Here is a 24,450-nt window from a genome sequence, read left to right as displayed (position 1 = left end):
ATGAAACTGCAGCTTTAAAAAATCAAAATAATAACTGTCATGTCACAGCTCAATGTAAAATCAGACTAACATCTGTCTCTGGTCAAGTGAACAAGCACAAGGTGTGGTACATATTGGAATGCGTCTCCTTTTAAGGACAGCTTTCTGTCCATGGTTCAGACACTTACTCCTCTTTACTACTGCCAATGTCCTTGATCTGAGAAGTCAGCTTATCATTCATCAAAGGAAGCCTTTTTCATTGACTGTATTTACTTTCCACAAGTTATTTCCTGTGTATCCCAGAACAAGGCTGGCAAAGTCTCCATTTATAATTTTACACATTGGTTCCAACATGAGACATGTCTGTTATGAAACTGCCATGATTATGACTGTTATTGATAGATATTTTCATTCATGAAAGCAGCTGCAAATAAGCATAATTCCATCAAAGTTAACTGAACGACCACCATTCATTCATAAGCATATGCAGGGGAAGGGAGAACGTACAATAAGCCAGACCAAAGCAAAACTGACTTCTGAACATACTTTCAATACCTGAGACCATACTCATAGCTGAGAGAGAATACTGGAGTGCTCTCAAAAATGCACTGACGTTTTTCTAAAATGTGCCTGCTCTTTAAGCTGGTTAGTCACTTTCTTAAGTGTGTAACTCATCTGTGATTTAGTCATTACAAGAGCCTAGTTTCCAGACTTCATTTTGAAGATGAAGGTTTTCACCTGGTCAAAGTGAAAATCATTCAAATTCAACGTTGCAAAGCCAGTGTTTACCAGGCCAAAAGACCAAACAGAAACATTTCCCTTAATTGATTTCTTTTTTTAAAAAGCTCCAGACTGTAGAGGTTGTAGTAGACTGTGGGAAAGCATACAAAACTAAAAATTCATCTAAAAAAGTCGACAGAAACTGAAAAAGAAAAATCAAAGTAGAATGTATCCTGTTAGAAAATCTGAAAGAATTTGCAAAGATTGGATTTTCAGAGGGTGAGTGCTTAGCAGACGCTTTGGAGGACAGAATCAGTAATGTTTTTTTCTAGTTTTCCACTGGCACAGAATGAACATTAACTATGTCAAGTAGATAGGGCTAAAAAAATAATTGATTATATTGTCCATTGCTGGAAAATTAAGTATCCAGCAACAGAAACGGCAGGAAAGACAGAGAAGCGGTCTTGTATTTCAGCTTCTGTTTGTTCATTTGAACTCCAGTGTTAACATCAACAAGCGCTGCTGCTCTGCACACTATCATCTGTTTATTACCATAGCTGTGTATTATGCAAGAATATGAAGATTATCAAAACATTTATATTTTCATCAGACTTTATTTATTTATTTATTACCAAATTCAGTAAGAAAAACTAAACCAAATGAAAACCTAAACATTTTCAAGGATTGCATACACAAAACAGAGCTGAGGATATTGGAACATAAAGTTCTCTGTTGGCTCCTTGGTACAATGGGGAACAGTGCCCTATGAAATCACTTGCCTGACATTGTTCCACGTAAGATATTTTTACATCATAACATTTTTGGTACATGGCTGTAAAGATTAGCTCTCTCATTCTTCATATATCAGAAGGGAAATAAAAGACAAATAATTCTGTACATCAGTTGCTCCTTCCCCTTAGCAGCTGGTGATAGAAAAGGAAACCCTAGAAGCCTGTTAAGTTTTATCTTTCAACACAAAGTATATTCAATTAAAAATGGCAAATAGGGGAGGGGAAGGGGAAAAAAATGACACAGACATCAACCTTTTAAAAGAAAAACTGACTGTGAGCATGTTGCTAATGAAACACAAATGTGGAGGCAGGATTTGTGCTCAGTAAAAGAAAGCAAACCATATCCCTGTTAAGCAAATACACCTTACAAATTAGTATCACTCCAGAGGGAGTCAACTTCCTGTTACACACTACTTAAACTACAGCAGTTTATGGATAAATTTATTTATCATCATACTTCAGAGACAACTCAGGGCATTTTAGGAATTCACAAAAGCTGGTTCTTTTGGAAAGGTAACCCTTTTGGCTGAAATAAACATACTCCTGACTGCAAACAGGTAACTGTTTCAGCTATAACATGTGCTAGATGAGGAAAAAAAAAAGATACCACATTTGACAATGATTATCAAGCATTTTAGTAAGTTTGGCCAGGGCTTAAAATCCTTGCAAGGATATTAGGAAACATATGCGCCTGTAACATTGCATGGAGATATAAATTTAATAGTTAAATTCTCCACTCATTCAGAATTATCATAAGATATACCAAGCTATTATGAATTCTCCATCATATTATGGCTGTGAAAAAAGTTCCTTAAACTAACATAAAAAGATGGGTCTAGCTGGAGGGAACTGGATTCATATCTCATTTACGCTTGTGTAACTACACTGGAGTCAGTTCTATACCAGGGGAATAGATGAGAATCAGACTCAGCACACAATAATTAAAGTACAAAGCACAGAAATAGTTATCATGCAGCATTTCAATCCATTTTCACATCTTCAGCTCATAACACATAACAGTCTCAGGACATTTTGTTTGTTTCCATTGCTGCTAACAACGTTTTCAGTAACATGACCCTCTCAGAATGGAAGATAACGAAAAGTCCAAATACAATGCCTATTGGGTTGTAGCTAACGTTACAGACAGCAGCTTTCAAGTACGAAAAGAATTCTTTGGTTAGACTGAAACCATAAAGTGCAGCTTTCTTGCAGTCATGTCCAAATGTTAAAAAAACAGAAATAAATCAGTAAGACCTACCCTCGAGTAGTCATATCCATGCTTCTCCTTCACTCCATTTCTACAGAGTGTGTAATTGTAAAATCGAGAGTTTTTAAGTAATCCAACCCATTCTTTCCAACCAGGAGGCACATAGGACCCATTGTATTCATTAAGGTACTTTCCAAAGAAAGCTAGGGGTAGAGAAAGCAGAAGCATAGTAAGAAGGTATAACAGAAACAGTTCAAAGACACCATATTTAACCATATTCTTTCCATTCTGTCTGAGAGGAGCTTTGTTTTCTTCATTCTGATACATTTAAGATAAGAGGTAAGTTCTAAGTTTGCATGTGTTTGTTTATTTCAGAGCTCCATAATGCAGATCTTTTGATTTATAACCTGTGTATGAGAGAAACTGGACCACAATTACCATTATATTTTCTTTAGTGCCTGATACATTCAGAGTCAAACGAACAAAACACAGAATGCTTAAAATAGTGCCAGTTGCCACATTATCTCATCCTACTCTGAATCACCCAATTTAGCTACATTTTTCATTTTGGTTACACCCACTTAAGCCACCTCCACCTAAGGAACTGGCAGAAGCAGTGAAGTCACTAATAGCAGGCTGGCTTGGGAGAAATGATGACAAATGAGGACCATAACTATGATGAGATTTTAAACTTGCTGCATAGAAGAAATGAAGCAGCAGCCTGTTTGGCAGAACAAGTGCAGAATGAGTACAAGGATTCTTACAGAACACAGCAGGCATTTGAGCCATCCTCTCAGAAAAGCTATGTATATGCTAGCCTTGCTCTGTAAGCCACAAGTGTACAGACACAAATTATTTTCCAGAAAACGGTTAAGAAAAATGAAAGGCATTAAATATCTATGAGAAGAACACAAATTCTCTAAAGTACATGATGTACCCAATGATGCTTTCACACTGTTCCAGTAAGAAAATACATAATTTAAAGGAACATATTTTTCAGTATTAGTTTATATGTTATATCATCACTATGCAATTACAGGATAAATTATACTGGAAGACTCCATTCATCTAGCTAGTTTTTTTAAAGCTTAAAGGCGAAATTCTGCTTTTGGGTTTGCAGACTGCACCACGATTCAGCATCTGACTTTTCGTGATCAGAACTCAGATCTCAATTTTTGAATGGTCTAGCAATACAAGTTAGCATTACCATAGTGACTAGCACAAAGATCTCTACACTTGTTCCACTTCTCATTACAAATATTTTTAATCCAGAGGCACACAGTGTCTGCAGCATCTCACACTGGCCATCTACCAGTGAACATCTGTGCTTCTGTAAGGACAATAGAGTATCCAAGATACTGTTCTTAGACTTAGATTAAACCTCACCACATAATCTATGGGATTTGAGCACACAATTCACAGTTTCCAGGTTCTTAAAGATCTTTTTTTAAGCTTGCAGCCTATACTGTCTGATGCTGCACCTTCTTGTGCTTATATAAATGCAAGGAGTAATACTGTGGATAGAGTAGAACAGGTTTTCAGCCAGTGTAAAAAGGGCCAGCCTCACTGAAGTCAATGGATTTATGTCTATTTGTAGTAGGCTGAATATCTGTCCAAAACATAGACACAGTGAGAAACAGTGATACAAAACAGTATGTGAGAGAGCTCCGTATCATTACCTGATAGTAATAGTGTTTTTCTTTTCTAAAAGAATAGGAAACATGATGTTAGCAACATAATTATATAGTGGAATGGAATTAAATAAATTCACAGGGATTAAGTACATGGTGTACTAAGATCCAACTAAAAGCACTTAGGTAGAATGCAAAAGCATATTTTGAATCATCCTCCTCAACAAATTTCAATGGATTCAATTAAAGTGCGACGTGAGCCAAGAGAAAGTGAATGTTTGAGATCTTTCAAAGTGTTTGGAAGAGAAGAAAGTGCTGACAAAATTAAGATCTACATGACTGAAGATGAGGACAGCACATCTATCGAGACACAGTTAATAAATTCCTTAAAATTGCACTGTGCTTTCAAAATATTTTGCAAAAGCTGGTAAGGTGTTATGCTATTTTACATACATGAGCCACTTACAAAAGGGTTAAGTGACTGATAAGCATGCTGCAGAAAAGAATTTGTTTCACTGTCCTAAAGTACCTCGTGACATATTCTTTAACCACGCAAAGTAAACTAGCAGCAATGAACAAAGCAAAATCTACTCCACTGTAGATGAAAACTATCACATTACTCAGGGACTGCGTTTATACAGTATATACACTTTTTCAAATGTTCATAAAGCAAATGAACAACTTCTAATTTTTAAAGAATGACAGGCAACTCACAGTGGTTATGGGTAATAAAACAATACAGATGCACATTTTTTCTTGTCCTAGTAACAAAGAACACAGGTTTGAAACACTGACCACCGTCTACAGTAGCAGGCATGCACAAGGCAGCCCAAAGCCTTTTGTCCCCCATTCAACATATTACATCCAAACAGAAATATATTTGGCATTTCTCCTCACGGGAACCAACCCGTTCCTAAAACCTTTGGCTGAGCCAGCTGAAGAACTCAGGAAAGAGGCATTCTGTAAAGAATTACTTCATTGTTATTCTGCAGAGGCATTAAAGGAAAGTCTGGCGGAAGTTCCTTCCAGCACCTTTTGCATACTCCCCATTGTACATTCAGGATGTCTTTATAATCTTTCATGGATGTCAGAGTGCTTTAAATAATTTTCTCTGCTGTTTCCAATCTTCCATTTCACATCTTTTTCCTTTCCACCTCCTTCTCAGCTGTTTAAAGGCTAGTTATTAAAAAACTTTTAAATGCCACTCCTCTGCAGTACAAAATATTGGGTTACAATAAAACTTTCTTGATGCTGGTGAAAGATTTTGATTTTGTGTTGTAAAGATTCTCTCCAACACAATTTTTCCCCTCATCAGATTAGTTCACCACCAGAGGCAGCTGCTCACTAGAGTACACATGCCTTTGGTACATGCAATTTCAAACCGCTCCAAGATTTCATTAATATTCACAGAGGCTGCTGTTTGATATGCTCAGCCACATTCCTATATCCAGTCTATGAAATGATCATTAAAAAACACCCAAGTGGCTGTTTTTAATAAATGTGTTAAGAATGTGATTTTTCCTTTGCTTTAAACACTATTCAGCATAGTTTCTCCTAAGACTACATAAAACAGGATATGCAAGAATTGAGTCCTTTGTATACTGTTACCACTTCCACAGGGGTTCATAACCTTCTAAGGTTCTTTTGTCAGAGTCTCACCCTTCGATGATAAGCACCTGGAAAATTCTTTGGTATAGAGTGGAATTTTTACAAGAGGTTTTGTTTTTTAAACTCTTCCTGTAAGGAAAAAAAATTGCCCACACAAGAATTTTCCCTGTGCTATCAGTTAATACAAAGGTCTGCTCTGAATGTAACACAACCGCAGATATATCAAGGCCACAGCTCATTGCTTAAAAAGCAGATCTAGCATATTGTCAAATGTAGTGTAAAAGCACGATCAAAAGAATGGACGTGAAGGTATCATTTACCACCACTGGAAATGTTCAAACTAGTTCTATCATCTATCTGTATCATTTACCAAACTCTACAAGTTTGTTGGGTTTTTTTTTCCCCTTTTTTTAAACACTGATTTTTTTCCTAATACCTACCTAAAAACACTTAACAGAACTAAAATGCATCTACAAAGGATATTCACAAAACTTTGCATTAAATTGAAAACTAAGATAATTCAGGATGCATCAATAAAATGATACAGGGGATCATTCATCCCTTTTTATTCCATACGGACTGTCCACCATTGGGAGTGGGATATAACATACCTTCTTCAGTTCGCAAACTAGAAACAGGAATGCAGTGGAAGTCAACAGAGTAACCAGTGTAAAACTGCCAGATCAGATTTAGACACAGAATTTCAGTCTTTCGTTCAGTTTCCTTGATTTGGCAGCTCTGATTCTGACCTTAGTTAGTCGTCTGTTTAGACACAGTTTTGTTAACTACTGGCCAAGATCACTTATCCATTCCACTAATAACCTGTTTAACAGTATGATCATAGTGTTTATCTTCATTTTAAATAAAGAAGGAAATCAAGAAAGGAATGTATGAGACAAGTACTGGTAATAACTTCCTGACAGTGTATGTTACATTCTGTTGGGAAGCAGTGAAAGATAAAGCTCTTGCTATACGTAAAGCCAAGTCAGGGTATGCACCAGGAAAATATACTCCATGGAGCAACATTAGCCTGGCTTCAGGGGGACCTAATACCCTTTTCCCCTACAAGGAGATTATTGAGAAGACAAAGCCAGGCTCTTCATGGCGGTGCATGGTGAGAGGACAAGAAAGAACGAGCAGAAATTGAAAGAAGTGAGGTTCAGCCTGGATTGTAAAAAAAAGCTTTTTCACAAAGAGAAGGGTCGAAGAGTGAAACAGGTTCATCAGAAACACTGTGCAATTCCAGTCCTCGGTGTTTTTCAAGACTAGACTGGATAAAGCCCTCAGCAACATGGCCTGGGGCAGGCTTTGAGCAGGTGGTGGAAGAGAGACCTCCTGAGGTCCCTTCCAATCTGAATCAGCCTGTGATCCTATGACGGACTAGGTGACTTATGAGGCCCATCTTCAGTTAAATATACACGATTCCAGGATTTCAGAATTTAGGAATATATTTGTAAATATTCATGCTTTCATAATAAATCCTGAAGCTAAGAAAACGTAAAATTCAGCTTTTTTGTTATTCCTGGCCAGTAAGCTCAGTATTTATACCACACATCCCTCCTCCTGGAGTCTTCTCTTCATATCCTTCATGCTACTTAGCTGTATCCACCTATTAGCACCCCATTAAATTGCACTTACCACCAAGACTGTGAAGTTAAACTCATGCTTTAAGCTATTAACCCTCTACATTTAAACATGAATGTTGTGCATTAAGTACTTTAAAGGTGTATTTAAAGCACTGTTTTTCCTGACATATTTCAACAGGCAACTTTCAAGGTATTGACTTAGGTTTTGAGCTGTGAGTCTCAGCCGCTCATAGGGGTTTGTTTACACCTCTAAAATCTTTTACTCCTATATCTGATACCAGTTCTCCCCAGCTCAAAGCTGAACAACAATTAGCTACATTTGAGCAATCCCTTAGTTTTGGACTGCAGGAAGGTGCGGGCATTTCTGATCTTATTTCTGCTGTGTATCTAGCAAAAATTGCTTTCAGTATTTTTTGTCTTCTAAGAGACAATCAGAGGAAAACAGATGAGAAAGCACTCTCAGCATAGCTAAGTACACATGTAACAAGCAGTAAGCACAAAGGTCAAGCCAGCTTTGCATTCACATCATGGTCAAATATACTCTTAAACTGACAAGGTACAATGGAATAAACCCAGTGAAATTAATAGATTTACAGCAGAAGTATGGGGGTTCTGAGAAAAAATCCTGCAATTTAGCATTGACTTTGGTTCCATGGGAAAGATTTTCCAAGAGACATCAGTTCTCATTAGGTATCAAAATAACTGACCAGATTTTCCAAAAATCAGTAACTCCTAAGTGCTGAAGTCACTTGAACAAAATGGTCCCAATTGGCATCTTCAGTGACAACAGGAAATATGATGCTATCACAAAGATTACAAGATACAGCCTTAGTATTAATTCCTCAGCAACTGCAGTAAACTTAATGGGTTGCATAAAACATACAGTGAGTTCCAGGAAAAGGGGGGCTTAAGACCACATTTTGTTCTCAGATCCCTTTGGTTCCATCAGTTTCAGGATGCTAAGGAAGACTGGGGTCCGAGTACTTTTTGCTATTTCTTTTCCTTTGTATGTCTGCAACAGTCCTTGAAATGAATTCATTGAAATACTTAACCAGTTAGACTAAGGAGAGAAGTACAGATGTATACACACACACATTTTATTTTAGTCTATTGCACACGATGCCCAATTTTTCCCTAACCTATAGTACACTGATAGCACAAAATTTTCTTCAAGATCACATGCTCCATGCACCATCACAGAAACATAAAAAGAGTAGTACTAGAGGCAAGAGCCTTCACATGCACAGCTCTTCTCTGTAACTGGAATAAAAATTATCATTACAATTCATGAAACATAATAGTTGTAAAAACCACGTTGTACAGTGACTGGTAACCACTGCAGTTAGAATAGCCTACAGGCTTTCTTGTTATGCCAGGGGACTAGTCTGATATCTAGCAGGACAAAGACAATGCACTGTAATCTTTATGACATCTTTGTTCCTCTTCCTGAATTTGCATTGCACATTCCTCAGTTGTGGCCAAGGATCAGTGCCAAGATCTATTTAATGAATCGGGGGAATTGGCTGAAGGGGAGCAGATGAAGCCAAATAAAACAAAAGGGCTCAAACCAAATATTTTGAAATGGTCAACAAGGAATCAAACTGAAGAATGCTGATGGTGAGCCAAGTCTTCCTTGTCCTCAGGTAAGCAAACTCCCAATGGAATTGGGGCCAAAGCCCCCTTTCACTAATGCCTATGGCACAGGTTACAAAAGTTTAAACACAACTAGAATTGTAAGGCATAAATATCTTTCTGAACATCCTTCTCACACACACCCTCTGAAAGTTAAAGGGAAAAAAATCTAGAAATGGCAATCTTCATGTCATCAATCTCACAATTCAGGACAAGATGACTTAGTGTATCAAAACAGCATCATTTCCTATACTGGGCAGTGCAAGAGAAAGCAGGAGGGCTGGCTGGCTGTGTGGTTTAGAGCACTACTGCACAACACAGCTCACTATCGCTAGTCAGTCTGCTCATATTCCTTCATGGCTAATCCTGACCATTCAGATTTTCCACAAAACGTTTCCCAATGTCAAACTCACCACAACAATGATACCTTTTATTAAAAATTTACCATGGGTATCATTCCCCCTTTTATGTATCACGGTCACAGAAGAATCTTAACCTTTGCATTTATCCTCCTCTCATCACATGCAACAGTTCCTCCTCCACGCATAAAAACCCAAAACCTCCCCAACAGAGGGTTGTCAGACCTTTTTTAACAACAAACAGTCTAAGAAAAAGCTTATCTAGTGTAACGCTGAATCTTTACTAAAGTACCAAAGTCTGCACCCACACTATTTGGGCCAACTCCAAAAGAATTTCATTTAGAGCCATTTTGTGTATAGGATTTGAAGAAAACCCGATTGCCAAGTTTCAGGGAGCTACCGAGATATGCTGTACAAGAAGAAATATTTGCTGTATTTTAACAAAGCTGGTTTTTTCCACCTAGCAGTAACCTTGGAAGAACACTACTAAAAGCATTAGTTCATAAATAAAAAAAAAAAGTTTTACTGAATCCAATTAGGAGAAAAGTCCAACCCTGATTCAATACAGTCACAGAATTCCTCTCAACAAGATATTCACTGAAAGAGAAGAAATCTAGGTTCTACAGTAGTTTGTCTGCACATTTACCTTTTACTTCTGACAAAAAAAAATATATTTGACTTTTTTTTTTTTAAATAACCAGTCACCTAATAGTCCTGAAATGCATCCATCTCAAAAACATATATAGTCCTCCCACGCCTAACATATACACAAGGATGGGAAGTGCTATTATCTCTAACTTGGAAGACAAAACAAAGGTGTCAGGGCAGTACTCATGCTACTAAAACATATGAAAAGACATGAGGATGTTCCAATGCAAAGAAATTGGAATTCAACTTCCAGAAACTGGAATTAGAATCTATCTGCAAAGTTTTTATTGTAGGCACTGGTAAGTCTTTGAAATCATCACTGTTCTCCTAAGCACTTTATTAAAAGATGGCATACAGCTTATTCTATCTATTATTCTATTATTATTATTCTATCTTTGAACTTCTGTATCACTAAGCTTTTCCAGTGCCCACTAAATTATAACCATGTGGGCCACATAGAACACTCACACCTTTGGGCATATAGGAAAGACAACTTAGGAAAACTGTATTCAGTAAATTACATTACTAAACTAAATTTGATGATTTTGAAAGACACCTGCAAAAAACCCCAGCATTCTAGAAAAGCAAAGAAAAAATAATGCAAGAAGATACCCGAAGGACTTAAATTGCTAGCTGGATAAAACAGAAGATCTTAAATTGGACTGAGGAGGGAATCTCTTCTCATTTCTGGCTGATAAGATACTTGATATTGAACACAAATGGCACTGGAAGATGAAAAACTTCATAAGCTAATAGGTTCCTTTATTTTGCAAGTACTGCCATCCTAAAAGATCTAAACTCACAAAGATTTAAAAAATATTTTCATAATGTGAAAATATTCTGTTTAACTTTTAGCTGTTTTGAATGCTAGGAAATGATAATCCTATTTTTGAAGAAATATCAAGCTATGAATTACTTCTTGTTTGAAACGACAAGTCAATACGACAAAACCATTACACTTTAAATGCTAGAATTGGCATGGCATCCTATCAGAAGAGTACATTATAGTAGGGGGAAAGAAAAAGATGACGTGTTTCTTACAATCTACAACATTCTACGTTGAAAACAGATAGATTTAGGGGAAGAAATAAGAGAGAGGGTAAGAAGAAAACAAAATATGACTGGAAATAAGGGAGCCACAGACATTGGCTTATTTCTGTAGTTGTGGATGCCTTCATCTCAGACTCATGGGGAAGTTTTATTGGCTTGCAGGCTATCTTGTGGATTTTACTCAGTGAGTTATTCACAGAAGTGTTTATATTCCTCTCTTCAGGATAGTTAAAATGTGCATTAAATAACATAAAGCTACATGCAGAAGACAGGTGATGAAACAGTAGCTGTATAGATGAGTTTCACTTCTACAACCTCTGCATAATCCTCAGGAGACCACAGCTCTACTTAATGTGTTCTCATTTTAAGTTATCATACATTATAATATGTTTGAAGTGAAACTACTGACGCTTAGAACTCAATTCATAGAAACAGAGGGAAAGATACATGCATGTTTGACTTGAAACCAACTTATAGTATAGAGCTGAAGTTAGAGCTCTGAGGGGGAAAAAAAAAAAAAAAAGTCTTTAACACACATGAGGCAGGAAATCCAGATCTGTCTTTTGTTTGAAAATGTCACTCATCAGAATATTTGCAAGATATTCCAGCTCAGTGGATTTGGGCTACACATCAGGACTCTTCTTGCATCCCTTCCAGCATAGATCCTTAGTTTCCTTTCGCAGTAACTGCTATCACAATATAGCCACTATGCTGAATCTTTCTTTCACACCATTTTCAAATCTGTCTCAAACCATCTAACAGATGTCATTTGACAGACCTTGCTATGATAATATTTCTACAGAGAGAGCAAAAGATCTAAGGAAACTAATTTACCTTCAAGATAAATAATTCAGAAACCTGATATCCAGTTTTGAAGAGTCACCTAAATGTCTTGGAGGTGAATATCATAACACTTCAGTTCCTAATCATGCAAATCGCTTCTAAAAATTAAGTTTGACTCTTAAATCACTTGGTTATTATTTTCAAAAATGTCCTTCAGTTCTTCATCAGCTGCAAAACCTATCTGTCCTGCATATAGGATATTACTTGGACTTGGATAATCTGTTTTCTTTATATGCATGTAACATGACAGAGAAGTGGTGCAGCATGGCATAGTGGCTAGGCACTGGAGTGTGAATGAAAACTTGCATCTCTTCTTAATGTTGCTCTTTACCTGCATATGACCTTGTAGAAAATACTTCACTATTCTGTCTCTACTTCTGGCTACCCTTTGACTCCTTAGGTCACCAATTATTCCCTACCAAGCAATTATACACAGAGATCAACTTCAGTTAAGTTTTTAAGTATTTCCATAATAAATAATACCCACCAGCAACTATTGTGGAGAGCAAATTCTACAGCAGGGAACTGATAATCTATGAATTTTTCTTCTGGCATTTATCTAGATATTAAAATCTGGTCACATATTTTTCAGGTTCATTCCTCCCTTAATAAACATTTACCAATAGCCTTTCTCCTCTTTCTTACAATTTAATGTTAAAATCATTTTAAAATGTCAAAGGCTCAGACAGCGAAGTGGAAAAATAATTATTTGAATGCAGTCAGCCACTGTATCTTCTTAGTCTAATATTAATGGGAGGAAATGGAAGATTGTCACTGAATTTTAATGAATTGATTAGTTAATTATTGTAAAGCCCTGTGAAAGTGCTAAGAATGATTATTACTTTTATTCCCAAGAAATTTTTTATAATGGCAGAGATGGACCTCCCACAATGACTCTTCTCTAGGTTCAAAACACACGACTGGTGCAAAATGGCATTTATTAATTTTTTGCATAATTCAAGTATGGACTTACCATCAGAGTGAGATACTGACATATTTCCATACAAGTAGCAGCTTTTTCCTTTGTTAATAGGTTCATTTAACTGAATAGGGTTAGCTGTACTATAGGCTACTGCTCAACAGGAACAAGGATGGTAACTTAGCCAAAATGTATACTGCATTTGCTGCATACTGAGCCACATTAAGCCCTAACATAAATTAACAGAACTCTCTCAGAAGGTTCACTGAAGCAAAAGTGTCTTTCTGCCAGGCTGAATTTGGCCCACCATCCCTAATTCTGTTGAATTTAGTAAGATAAATATGTCTTTTCATTCCCTGACTGCAGATAAGGATGACAAAATATTCTGGAATCAGTCACCAATTTTAAGACCTAATCATTCAGCCAGCCAGGCAAATGGAAAAGAGAAGCTTTTCTCATTAAGTAATGTCTAAGGGAAAGTTTAAATCTGTATTCCAATAAAACATCTTAGTATTTGTTGCTGCAGGACCCAAGCATGCAACAATGCATTGTGCATTTTAAAAGCTGCCTCACAGAAAGAGATGTGTATGTTCACGGAAAACTGAACCTTTTTTTCTGTAAATGTTTACACAGGAACCTTTGGCAGCGAAATTCCCTGACATTCAGAAGTGTTTGTAACAGAACGTCTTTTGTTTCTTTTCCATTCTAATAATCTCCTGCTTCAAGTTGAAGTACTAGCATCCACTATTTTAAGTTAGTGACGATTCAGATGTTGCTTACACTGACTTTGCTAAAGATTAATTCATCAATTAACTTGGTTTGTTTACATAAACTGTTCTTCTTGCCTAATTTCCCACAATATGTAATAGGACAATGATGTGAGCAGCTCTTCAAAATCAGACAGATTGCTTAATATACTGAGATTGGGAACTTGTCTACGTGTTGTGGCTATGTAATGAGAACACAGCCTTTCAGTCGCTATTCATGACACCAGCATTTTTTAGATTGTGAGACAGGTTAATGCAGAGGAAGACATACCTGTAATATCTACTGCCTCAATGGCTTCCATTGTAGAAGAAAACCCCATCCTTTGCATTATCATGATACTTATTTTAATTGATCCACATGAAGTGACAGTGAGCCCTATGCATGATGGTCAAAATCCTGACTGTTAAAGCCAAAGACAGAAATTCCCTTGAGCTCAGCCTCTTCCTTTCATCTCATGACCAACAAAGCTGGTCAAACTTTTTAAAGTGCCAAAGTTGAAAAATATCAACCTGACAGCCAAGGCTGAAACTGAGAAACAATTATAGGAAAGTCACACCTTTTCCATCTCCTCACATTTTTTACTTACAACTTGTGCAAGAGAAACCTGCACCACACTGCTCCCTCCTGCCTGCATACTACCAGCACATTTCCCAAAGGTGTCAGCAGCAGCACAAGTCTGTATAGATCCAAAGCACAAATGCCACTGTCACAGGGGAAATACTACAACACATAAAGAACTGTCCCCAGCAGAATCATCTTTTGCAACAGAACAAAACGCAGGGAGATCACAATGAATAGAGAAGAGGGCAAAGAGATGTGAAACGAGCGGCAGAAAGAAAACTGGAGGGAGGGTTAAGTGAAGTAGAAGAGTACAATTTCTTCCTTTGAGTTTAAACAAAAGAGAAAAGAGAAGAGAAAAACACAAGGAGAAGGCCTGGCTTATGAATGAAGAAAAAAACCAAACTCCCTTCCAAAATAGTAACTTTCTTACTCCAAGGTTGTGAACTTAAATATAAAAGCAAGGCTTAAAAGACTTTATTCCTCATGGCCTCTTTTTCTTCTCCTTCAAAAAAAAAGGGGGGGGGGGGAGAAGGAGGACATCAAGAAGCTAAACTGTATGTTTGCAGGGCAAACCAGTACTACCATGGAACTCAAAAAAATAATAAAAAAACCCCTACAAATGAACTCCTGTGCTTTCCAGATCGTCCTTTGTTCACTGCAGTCATGTTCAAGGAAGACTCCCCATTTCCGAGAAACTGTATTCATAATCTTCAAAATACTCTCCTTAGCAGGTTACTTTTGAAACTTGAGAAACTGAGTGAACAAGGTTCTAAAGTACAATTTCCTACTGTTTCTGAAGCAGGTTAATTTGATCAGATCTTGGGGGGGGGGGGGTGGTGGTAAAAAAAAAAAACCACCTTCTTACTGCTGATGTCATTCATAGTGGGTAACTCAAGACTTTAACCAGAGATCACAAATGAACACCAGCCTCCCATGACAGCAATTTCCATTTAAATTTGTCTAATAACATATCACATTTAACTACATGAATGAGGATCTCGTTTATACCTGGAGATTGCTTTGTACTTGTAAAAGTACTATTTCTGTGTGTTCCAATAAATGTAGTTTGCAAAGTAAGAGAGGTAGACTGAAAACGTAATATAGATTCACTAAGATCTTGGGTCTAAATTTAAACATTAAGTTAATGTAAAAATAGAAAACATAGGAATACCAGGACACTTGCAATAGCTACGCAAGTTAGTAGAAATTGCAGGTGCTCAACATATAGTCACTAAATATAAAAATTATTACAATAGACAAACATCAGTAAACACAAAACAAATAATCTATGAAGAATAAAACATTAACCTTGGTGCAGTACTTATGTGATCATTGGTATTAGTGCCAGGAATGATAAATGGAGGGAAACAGCAACCAATTAATAAAGTATGTGCACTTTCCCTAATTTATTTCTTTCCAGGTTAATTCAGGTCTTTATTTTAGACAAAGAAAACAAGGAAATTACCTATTCATTTTAAGTCCAAGACTTTGCAGCAATAACATGTAAAACTCATGTAAATAGTTAGAAAGAAAATAATGATCTTATTGTAGTTATTCAAGATTTATATATACTAGTTTCTGGAAACCTCAAATACTATAAATTCAAAGAAAAAAGAAGTATACTATCAATAACAACTATACTACAATATTATAGTATGTATACTATAAATAACACAAATAGAACCAGGTTGATGCCTGTTTCTCATCATGACAAAAGGCATTAACAAGAGAAGTGACAAAACCACTGTAACGGGCAAGGACCTAAATCTCATGTCGAGAATGCAAGAAAGAAATAGGTATGAAACACCTGCTACATATTTTCTGAAATCCTTTCTACAGGATATGTGTTCCTAAGGAGCACTGCATACAAAGAGGATCATTTGTTTCTCAGGAGTACATGTGATCTTGCTGATTATTCTTCAGTCGTTATTTATCCTAAACACCTTACTGGGAATGGACTGTCTAGAGAAACCAATCCAGCTGACAGCTCTGCCCCAAAGCACAGAAGGAACAGTCCCTTCGCATGTATTCTTAGTTTGATATATCTGTTTTATGAAAAATTCAAATCACTAATTCCTTTCCATAGCATCTTTCTTGTCTGTTCCGTGCACTTCAGGTAATTGCAGGGCATATTCTACATGTGCTACACCTTTGGTTCAAACATGCACATTACTTTATCCTTCCCAGCTTCTGAAAAAATCCCCCCCCCCCCTTTTTTTTTTTTTTTAATTTAATTTCCTCAAGTAAAAGTACAAGGAAGCTAAAACTACACGCAAGACTGAAGCTCTGGCATTCTGCACTGCTGCAGTCCATTACAAGAACAAATCAAAATATTACATACATTAGCCTCTGTACTAATAAGCCTAAGGAAGCTTTCAGATGGAGCCAGCATTGATCTTACCTGTCCTGTATCCTGTGTTGTTGAGGTACACTGCAAATGTACGCGTTTCATGCTGAGTTTGCCAGGACGGAGAAGAACAGTTCTCATTGTTAGTGTAAGTGTTGTGGTTGTGGACGTACTTCCCCGTAAGAATAGAGGAGCGAGATGGGCAGCACATGGGTGTTGTCACGAAGGCATTGATGAAATGAGCACCTCCATGTTCCATGATCCGCCTTGTTTTATTCATCACTTGCATAGAACCTGGAAGAAGAAAACCACCTTAGAAGATTTTCTTGTTTCAGTCACAAGAGCTAACTAAGAGCTCATGTGTTACATCAGAGACCAGAATGAAGCACAGGTAGTGAGGGCACTGTAATCTCATAGTGAGCCCAAATCTAAAGAGATTATTCTCCCCTACTCTAGTGAAGTTCTCCCATTGTTTTAAGAAGGACCAAATACTGAAGTTTTAAGTTAAGATTTGACTCAAACCTGTTGACATAGATCATAATGCTTTTTAAATTTCTCTCTCTCTAAGCTCAAGATTTACCACTGTATCTGCACCTCTGTGCAGCCTTTCTGGAGCCACTAGTACTGTTCCAGTAGCTGAAGGCAAGAACCAGCATGAATTTTAGGCTGAGACAATGTGGCCTGAGGGTGAAATTCACTTTGTGCAGCAACCCTGACCAAAGTTTGCATACTCCTTAAGCATTATTTAATCCTCGGTTTCAGAAGATACCGGATGCACTGCCTTTTGTGCCAACCTTCTGCAAAAGGCGGAGGGTTGTAATCATAGAACCACTGAGGTTGGAAGGGATGCCTGGAGACTATTTAGTCCAATCCCCTGCTCAAGCAGGGTCTGCTAGGAGTTGTTCTCTAGATAAAATGTTCTTTTGCCCAATGTGAGGTATTAGCAGGTATTGATTTCTGTAACTTTCAATGAACCAAAGACAAAGTAAAGCCCTCATAATAATTTCCGTAACCAGCCCACTGAGCTCTATCTATCCACTTGATCCATTTTGATAATTGTGTTACCTAAAACTCTCTAAATTTTCTTAGGCTCGGTTCTGCAGAATCAGATTTTTAGATGACTACTTGGGACAGATAACACCATGTAGTTTATAACCATCATCTAAAAACAAGCAAGCAAGTTTCACTGGCAGGGACCTGGATGAATTGGGGTAACGGGAGTAAAAGTCTTTTTGCCAACAATTACTAAAAGCCACACTGCTGCTGTGTGCAGAAATGGCTGTTCTGTTTCCTATTTAAGACAAGGCTTTGGACAAAGACTGGATCTTTACCAGAGACATCCACCTAGCTAAATTTGGATCCATATCAGAGTTCTTCCTACATGCAGAAACGCCAAGGATCAGAAGAAAAAAAGACATTTGGTTTCCCTCATCCATCTGTGCCTGGTAGTTAAAACTGCATCAGGGTGAGTTACACTTGATCTAGGAAGAACTTCCATTTTCCAAAGAACTTGTAATGGTACCTGTCATCAGCATGACCTTGCAAAGGAGAGTAAACCTTTCCATCACCAACCCTCCCTTCTTGTTACGAGCAGGGAAAGTCAACAGACAACATGGAGATGAAGGTATGGGTTCATGCTGGAGTAGGGTTGGGGCTAACTTACCCAACGTTGAGTTGGATTAATAGTTCAGCTTTAATCAATGCATCCTGCAACCATCTGGCACAAACTATATGTTGTTTCTGTCAATAATGGGTTTAGGTTTCTTCTAAGCTCTTTAGGCAGGGATTTCATTATGAAATTGCAACAGTAAGTTGATTTGATACAGGGCACATTGATATAACCAGGAGTCAAAACCTAGAGGAAAAATGGCCATAAGCCATATACGAAATCCGACTCTCTGGCACCATGAAGGAAGGTTAATTGCTACTCTAGGTCATTTCACCTAAAAATTGCCATGGTATTAGTTTTCTTGAGATCATTTTGTTGGAACGAATATAAAAATGAGTGTTAAAAATCTGTTTGTGCATTTCTCAGGTCAGAGCACCTGTCACACCACTTTGTGACAAGAACCAAGGCAGGTTGTTGCTCTCCCCCGTTAGAACTTGCTAAACTTCACATATCAAAAAGAAGTTTCTGAAGAAAGCAAGATTTTTGTTTCCATAACTATGGGATAAGTGTTAGTGCTCAAAGGCACTAACAGTACAGTTAACAACTGTAACAGTCAATCATACATTACGTGAGCCTGAAAACTGTGGATGTTTCCTCTGTGTTGTCTTATGAGCTAGCCCAAGCATAAATAGGCAGACCGAAAGAATGTTTTGTCATCCCAATATTAAAATATAATTTAACAACCCCTTTAAATGACAGAGGCATCTGTGCATAAATAACAGTACATGTTAAGACTCCCCTTGGGGACAGTAACCTCCTTTAATAAAACTGCTGTAATGACAAGGCCTGATATATCAACAGTCTTTAATACAAAAACATATGATCTAATCTGCTTCCCCAGCTTGAGAATTAATACAGAGTGACAGATCAGTGGAAGGTAAAAACCCAGCATACTCTTCTGTACAATCTTAAATAGGCCAGCTTTAAATATTTTAAACAGCATTAAACCAGCCAACCAAAACTTATTTTCTTCAGCTTGCCTCCAATGCAAACATAAAATTGTGAGAAAAAGTAGAAATTGATCCTTCTGTGGCAGAAGATTAGTTATGTGTTAATCAGCAACTGGAACTTCACCAAATCACTTTTTGAGTTCAAAAACCTTCTGGGGTTTCATTAGTGGATGTACCAAGGGAAGTCATCCTTTGAAGTGTCAATACTTAATTCAGAAAGTGTTACCTGTCTAAAACCACTGAAAATAAATAAAAATGATTTAGTAGTTAAATGTGAAATTTTTAAGCTATTTAAAAAATATATCCATTGGACTACTGTGAAAATATGAAAGTTTAATCAATTTGATGCATTCAAGTTGCTCAATGAACAAAGTGAAGCAAAACCTAGGCTGAAATTCCACTTGAAATTTGTGCGGTATCCATAACTTTGCTTAGTGTGTCTTCACGGTTCACTTTAGGGATAAGGCTGATATTTTGACTAATATTAATGGAGAAAATATACCAGTTGTTTGTGAAATAATATTGACTTTCTCATTAGTTGTGTTTTGTTGTCAGAGGTCATAATTTACATGAGTTTTAGGGAGCTCCAGCTGTTGAAGAACTTAGTATTAAGTCCCAAGTGACTTAGTTTACTCTGAAGCACAATTTGAGAAGTGGCATCCATACACAGATAAGTTAACTGAACCCCAGAATGTTAATTAACTGTCCCCTAAAGCCTTCTATTTTTATCCTGTTTGACCCTCATTAGACACCCTTTTCACATCTTCATTTCCTTTTTTTCCTTATATTTAATTTTAACGAAGCTCTAAGGCCCTAATCTCCATGTATGATAACTAAGAAAAATTATCTTCCATGCCACTTTTGTAGTTTTTCAGAGGAAGGTGTAGGAACATACAAGTCATCTCTCAGATTCCTCTAATGTGGCTGAAATATCTTCTAAATAATCAGATCTTTCTCCAGCTATGAGATAATGAAATAAGCTGGTTTGTTAAACCACAGCAATATGGTAGGCAAACCTAATTAAACTGGAGATGCTGAGTCCATCACACAGGGGACATCAGCATTATACTAACTTGGACTTAAATGGCTCTAATGGGGAAAAAAAAAGTCTCTGTTTCTAATTAATTCTTTCTCCTCGTCAGTATATTCCTCTTTATATTCTGCTTGTCAGTACAACTCTTTTGATTAGACAGTCAACTGAGCATGTATGTTTCAGTGGTACTTGGTGTTCTCATTTGTCTTCTCCCATTTGTATCCATTACAATTTACACTTGTTCTCCTTCGACCTGGAGATTCTGCATCCTTTTCATCAGCCCCTCATCAGTCTTTTCCTTTTTTCAATACAAGGCTGAGGTTTGGTTTCCCAAGTAAAACTCATGATTAACAGTAGCACAAATTAAAAAAAAGTTGTACTCCTTTCCTGAAATGATGACATTATCTTTCTGGTAAACTCCACCTGCTACTGGTACATTGTTAAATCTATCTTAAATTAAATAAGGGAAAGGCTGTTAAGAGCACTTGAAATTGGGTTGTCTTCCCTTTTGCCTCAAAAGTAGCCACAAAAGAACAATGCAAGCTACAACACCCATCAGTTACAGAATATTCTTAGCAACAGATGAAATCTTAGTTACGCACAGCTTTCTCTGCTACACTTCCATAGCTTCCAAGTTTTCCTTAGCTTTTATTTGTAATTCACGTCTTGTTTTCATCTTTCTTAAATGCATTAACCACAATCCCACAAATGGCAATTTTGATTAACTTGGACAGCTCACCAGACAATAGACAAGAATAAAAATTAATTCAAACAAATATTGGGGTCTCACAAAGCCATTAGTGGCAAATGATGAATATCAAATCTCAGCTTCATCAAATAGATTTTCCTTAGTTAGATCCTAATTTGTGTGGACATATGCCCATTATGCTTGAAATTGGAAAGCATCAGATTATCAGAGAAGAGAAATATACTGCCCAAAGGACTTAGACAATTGCATCAGGAACAAGCAGGCTAGCATAAAATAGAAGATGATAAATTTTTTAGGACCACCTTCTGAGCCTGCAAGATAATGTACTTAGGTTCTTTTGGACATACATTATTGAAACTGCTTTATTTGTGATCCAAATAACCATTAAAAAAAAAAGTGACAACAACAACAACAAATCTTCTGATCCTACGAATTTGAATTAGATTTGTATTTGGTGGGGCTACTGCCATAGCAGGCTTTCCAACCGCCTTTGAGAAGAATGTGACATCTATGGTGCTGCAGACATGCAGTAATACTGATAAAAAGGAACCATCTGTAAGAATACTGCCACGTTGCTGTGATTAACTTCTCAACTAGATGAGTAAGTGTGTAACTAATAGAAGTTGACTAACTTTACTATTGTGTTCTGTTTCTTCTGTGAGGTCTGTTTTCTAATTTTTCCCATCCATACTAGAAATTTGATGCAGTAACTGTCAAAAAAACCCACCAGACCACACATACACAAGATCTCATCTTTCAGATGATCCAGGCTTTATACTCACCAAAAAGCGTATTTCTAATGCAAAATTATTAATCTAAACTAGTCCGTGTTAATCACTTCTCCTAACTACAGACAACATTTGGTAAATATAAGCTTGTTCAGATAACAGAACAAAACCCAAACTCTTGTCAGTTAATTCATTATTCCAGATCATTAGGCAAAGCATGTGTTTAATCTTCATCTCCTTTCTTCAACAATTAACATAGCGTTGAGTAACACAGTAGAACCTTTTCATACAAAGTAATTTTGGTCAGTCATTAACTACACATCTAAATGGACAATACCAAGAATAGTATGACTACGTTAGGTAACATTTAAGTAATTAAAATTAAAATTGTATATGTAATGAATGTCTGCAATTACACAAAAAAATGTGGGTAATTACATGGTGCAATAATCACTCATGAATTTAAACCTACTGCTTTGGCCTGTAGCTTCCCAGGTTGTACTTGCAACTGCCAGAAGCATAGTTTAGGTGTCTAGATGAAGACAGATAAGCAGGAATCTCATATTTCCACAGAAACAGGAAGTTTGACATTTTGAGACTAACGTCTGCTGTCCTTGAATTGCATGCAGACAGAAAGTATTTTCTACATAAAGGTAGGTTTAAACTTTTGCTACTTGTTCTTCCTATAATTTTCCACACTGAAAAAAAAAAAAAAAGATAATTATTTTGAACGCAAGAATCTAGCTTCAAGGAGAAGCAGCGCCATACTCGTTAGCTAAAATTCTCTTTATGTTGGGCTCTTACCAAGTTCTACATCCTGATCATCAGTAAGAACAAGGATGATGTTTGGGCGGATGTTTCTACGGTCTCTTTGAAATCTTCCCTTCAGACGCTGATTTAACAGGAAAGCTGAACTTCCATCCAACAGTGATAAAACAGTCATCATGAATAATCCAAGGACAATACTATGCTGTGCCATATTGTGCTGATTTAGTGTTCTCTCTGAACAAGGTAGGTTAATGGCTTCTATTTCTTTTTTGTTTGCAGGTCTCCTATAAGGGAGAGGGAAACAAGTATTTATTTATACCTTGACCGTTCTTCCCCACCAAGGAACAGCAAGGCTGTCTTCAAAGAAGTAAAAAGCAATATACTTGAAATAATCTAACTCCTAAGAAAAAACCAACCAAACAACAACACAGCAACTGAATGTTTTTCTAGTGCCAGCTAGAAGCAGAAACTTGAAAAATTCACAGTTCATAAGCCGTTACCAACACAGGCAATGAAGTTTCACTCTGTGCTCAAATTTGGCAGCAAGTTAAGGATTTAGCATGGTATCAAACTCTTACTTTTCCTTTGCTACTTATAAAAAGCAATCTTCTTCCTTAAAGTTCTGGGATGTTTTGAGATGACATTTTTGTTTACTGCATCAAAAATGCAGATGTTGAAGAAAAAAACCCCACATCTACCCATATTTTTAAGCAGGACTGTGGTAAAATTTACTGAGTTAACAACACATTTGCGAATTCATACAGGATCCTCAGATAGAAGACTTGTTATACACTGATTTATCTTACAAATTTCATTAGAGAGCAGAGCTGCCCAGATCTTGGAAATATGGTATGATACTGTTTGAAGTCTACTACAGCTTTGATGTTAGTGTGATATCCCTTCAGCATTTCTGTTCGTTTCCAAGATTATTTTTTTTTTAAATATCATTATTATTAATGAACACATTTGAAGGCTCGTTACTGCAAACGTTTGGGAACGGATGCACCAGAATAATTTGCACTGCCTATGACTTCTCTCCATCATAAATACAATGCCCTAAAATTGACTCGTTTGCAAAACAGAGCATGTCTAACTGGTACTGCTCCTGTTGATAAGCCAATAAAAAATTCTTAGCAATTCCCACAAAGAGATTCCAAAAAATGAATAAGCACGCTGAAGAATTTTTGAAATTATAGTTTTGCTCAGTGATCTTCTGGTATAAAGGGATTTTCTCTTGCTTTTGGAAGTCAAATGAACAGTACAAAACTGTACTGAAAATATCAAGTACTAATTATTTCATCAGATCCAGTGATCAATGAGTCAGTTTTTGATGAATTCCCTGCTTGCTGCCTGCCTTTTCCTGGACTGTTGCCAATGATCTCTTGTAATGCAGTGAAAAATCAATTAAAAATGACACAAGGGAGACTATCTGCTTTTTGTAAAGACCAGAAATGCCTGAGTAGAAAGAACCTAGCGCAGTGTGTTTTTACCCAAAGAAATACATTGGCTATTCTGTCCCTAAAGCCATTTGGGAAAACAGTTTTTCCTTCAGCAGATTATTTCATAGTCACATTATTACTTCATCTCTGTTAGTATCTGTTCTTTGAGATAAACTTTGATTAAGAAAGTTCTCATGCAATAGCAAAACCACTGGTCTGAAAAATTATACTCGGCTTCTATGCTTATTTAAGAAATGTGTATTGAATTTTCATGTAAGTCAACAGATACATAGCTATAGTATGATGCAATATTTATTAGGGCTGCTTTCCAAAAATGTACACTAATAGGGTTTTGAGGAAATGAAAAATCCTTCTTCCTTACTAGTCCCTCCAGTCAGTTTCACAGACAGGTGAAATTAACTTTTATCGTACAAACTAAAAATTGATTTTAAATATCCTAGCACTTGTTCCAATGGGTATGGAAAGAGAAAAGTCTAACTTCCTA

The 24,450-nt window shown here is 36.8% G+C and overlaps 1 protein-coding gene across 14 annotated transcripts in view; it reads right to left on the bottom strand.

Annotated features, from left to right (window-relative positions):
* SULF2 (sulfatase 2) overlaps positions 1-24,450 on the bottom strand; it is a 167,320-nt gene that overhangs the window by 43,147 nt on the left and 99,723 nt on the right. For 10 of the 14 annotated variants that reach the window (XM_052788339.1, XM_052788345.1, XM_052788388.1 and 7 more), the window contains 3 exons: positions 22,543-22,790; positions 16,704-16,943; positions 2,749-2,900 (listed from right to left, as the gene is read on the bottom strand). In XM_052788339.1, the coding sequence (XP_052644299.1) occupies positions 2,749-2,900; positions 16,704-16,943; positions 22,543-22,717 (567 nt within the window). In that variant the 5' untranslated portion in view covers positions 22,718-22,790. The remainder of the gene's footprint in view (positions 1-2,748; positions 2,901-16,703; positions 16,944-22,542; positions 22,791-24,450) is intronic. The other 4 variants (XM_052788411.1, XM_052788420.1, XM_052788439.1 and 1 more) reach the window with 1 other exon arrangement.

Source organism: Harpia harpyja, chromosome 1 (assembly GCF_026419915.1).
Source record: "Harpia harpyja isolate bHarHar1 chromosome 1, bHarHar1 primary haplotype, whole genome shotgun sequence".
Taxonomy (NCBI): domain Eukaryota; kingdom Metazoa; phylum Chordata; class Aves; order Accipitriformes; family Accipitridae; genus Harpia; species Harpia harpyja.
This window is presented reverse-complemented; position numbering and strand designations above follow the sequence as displayed.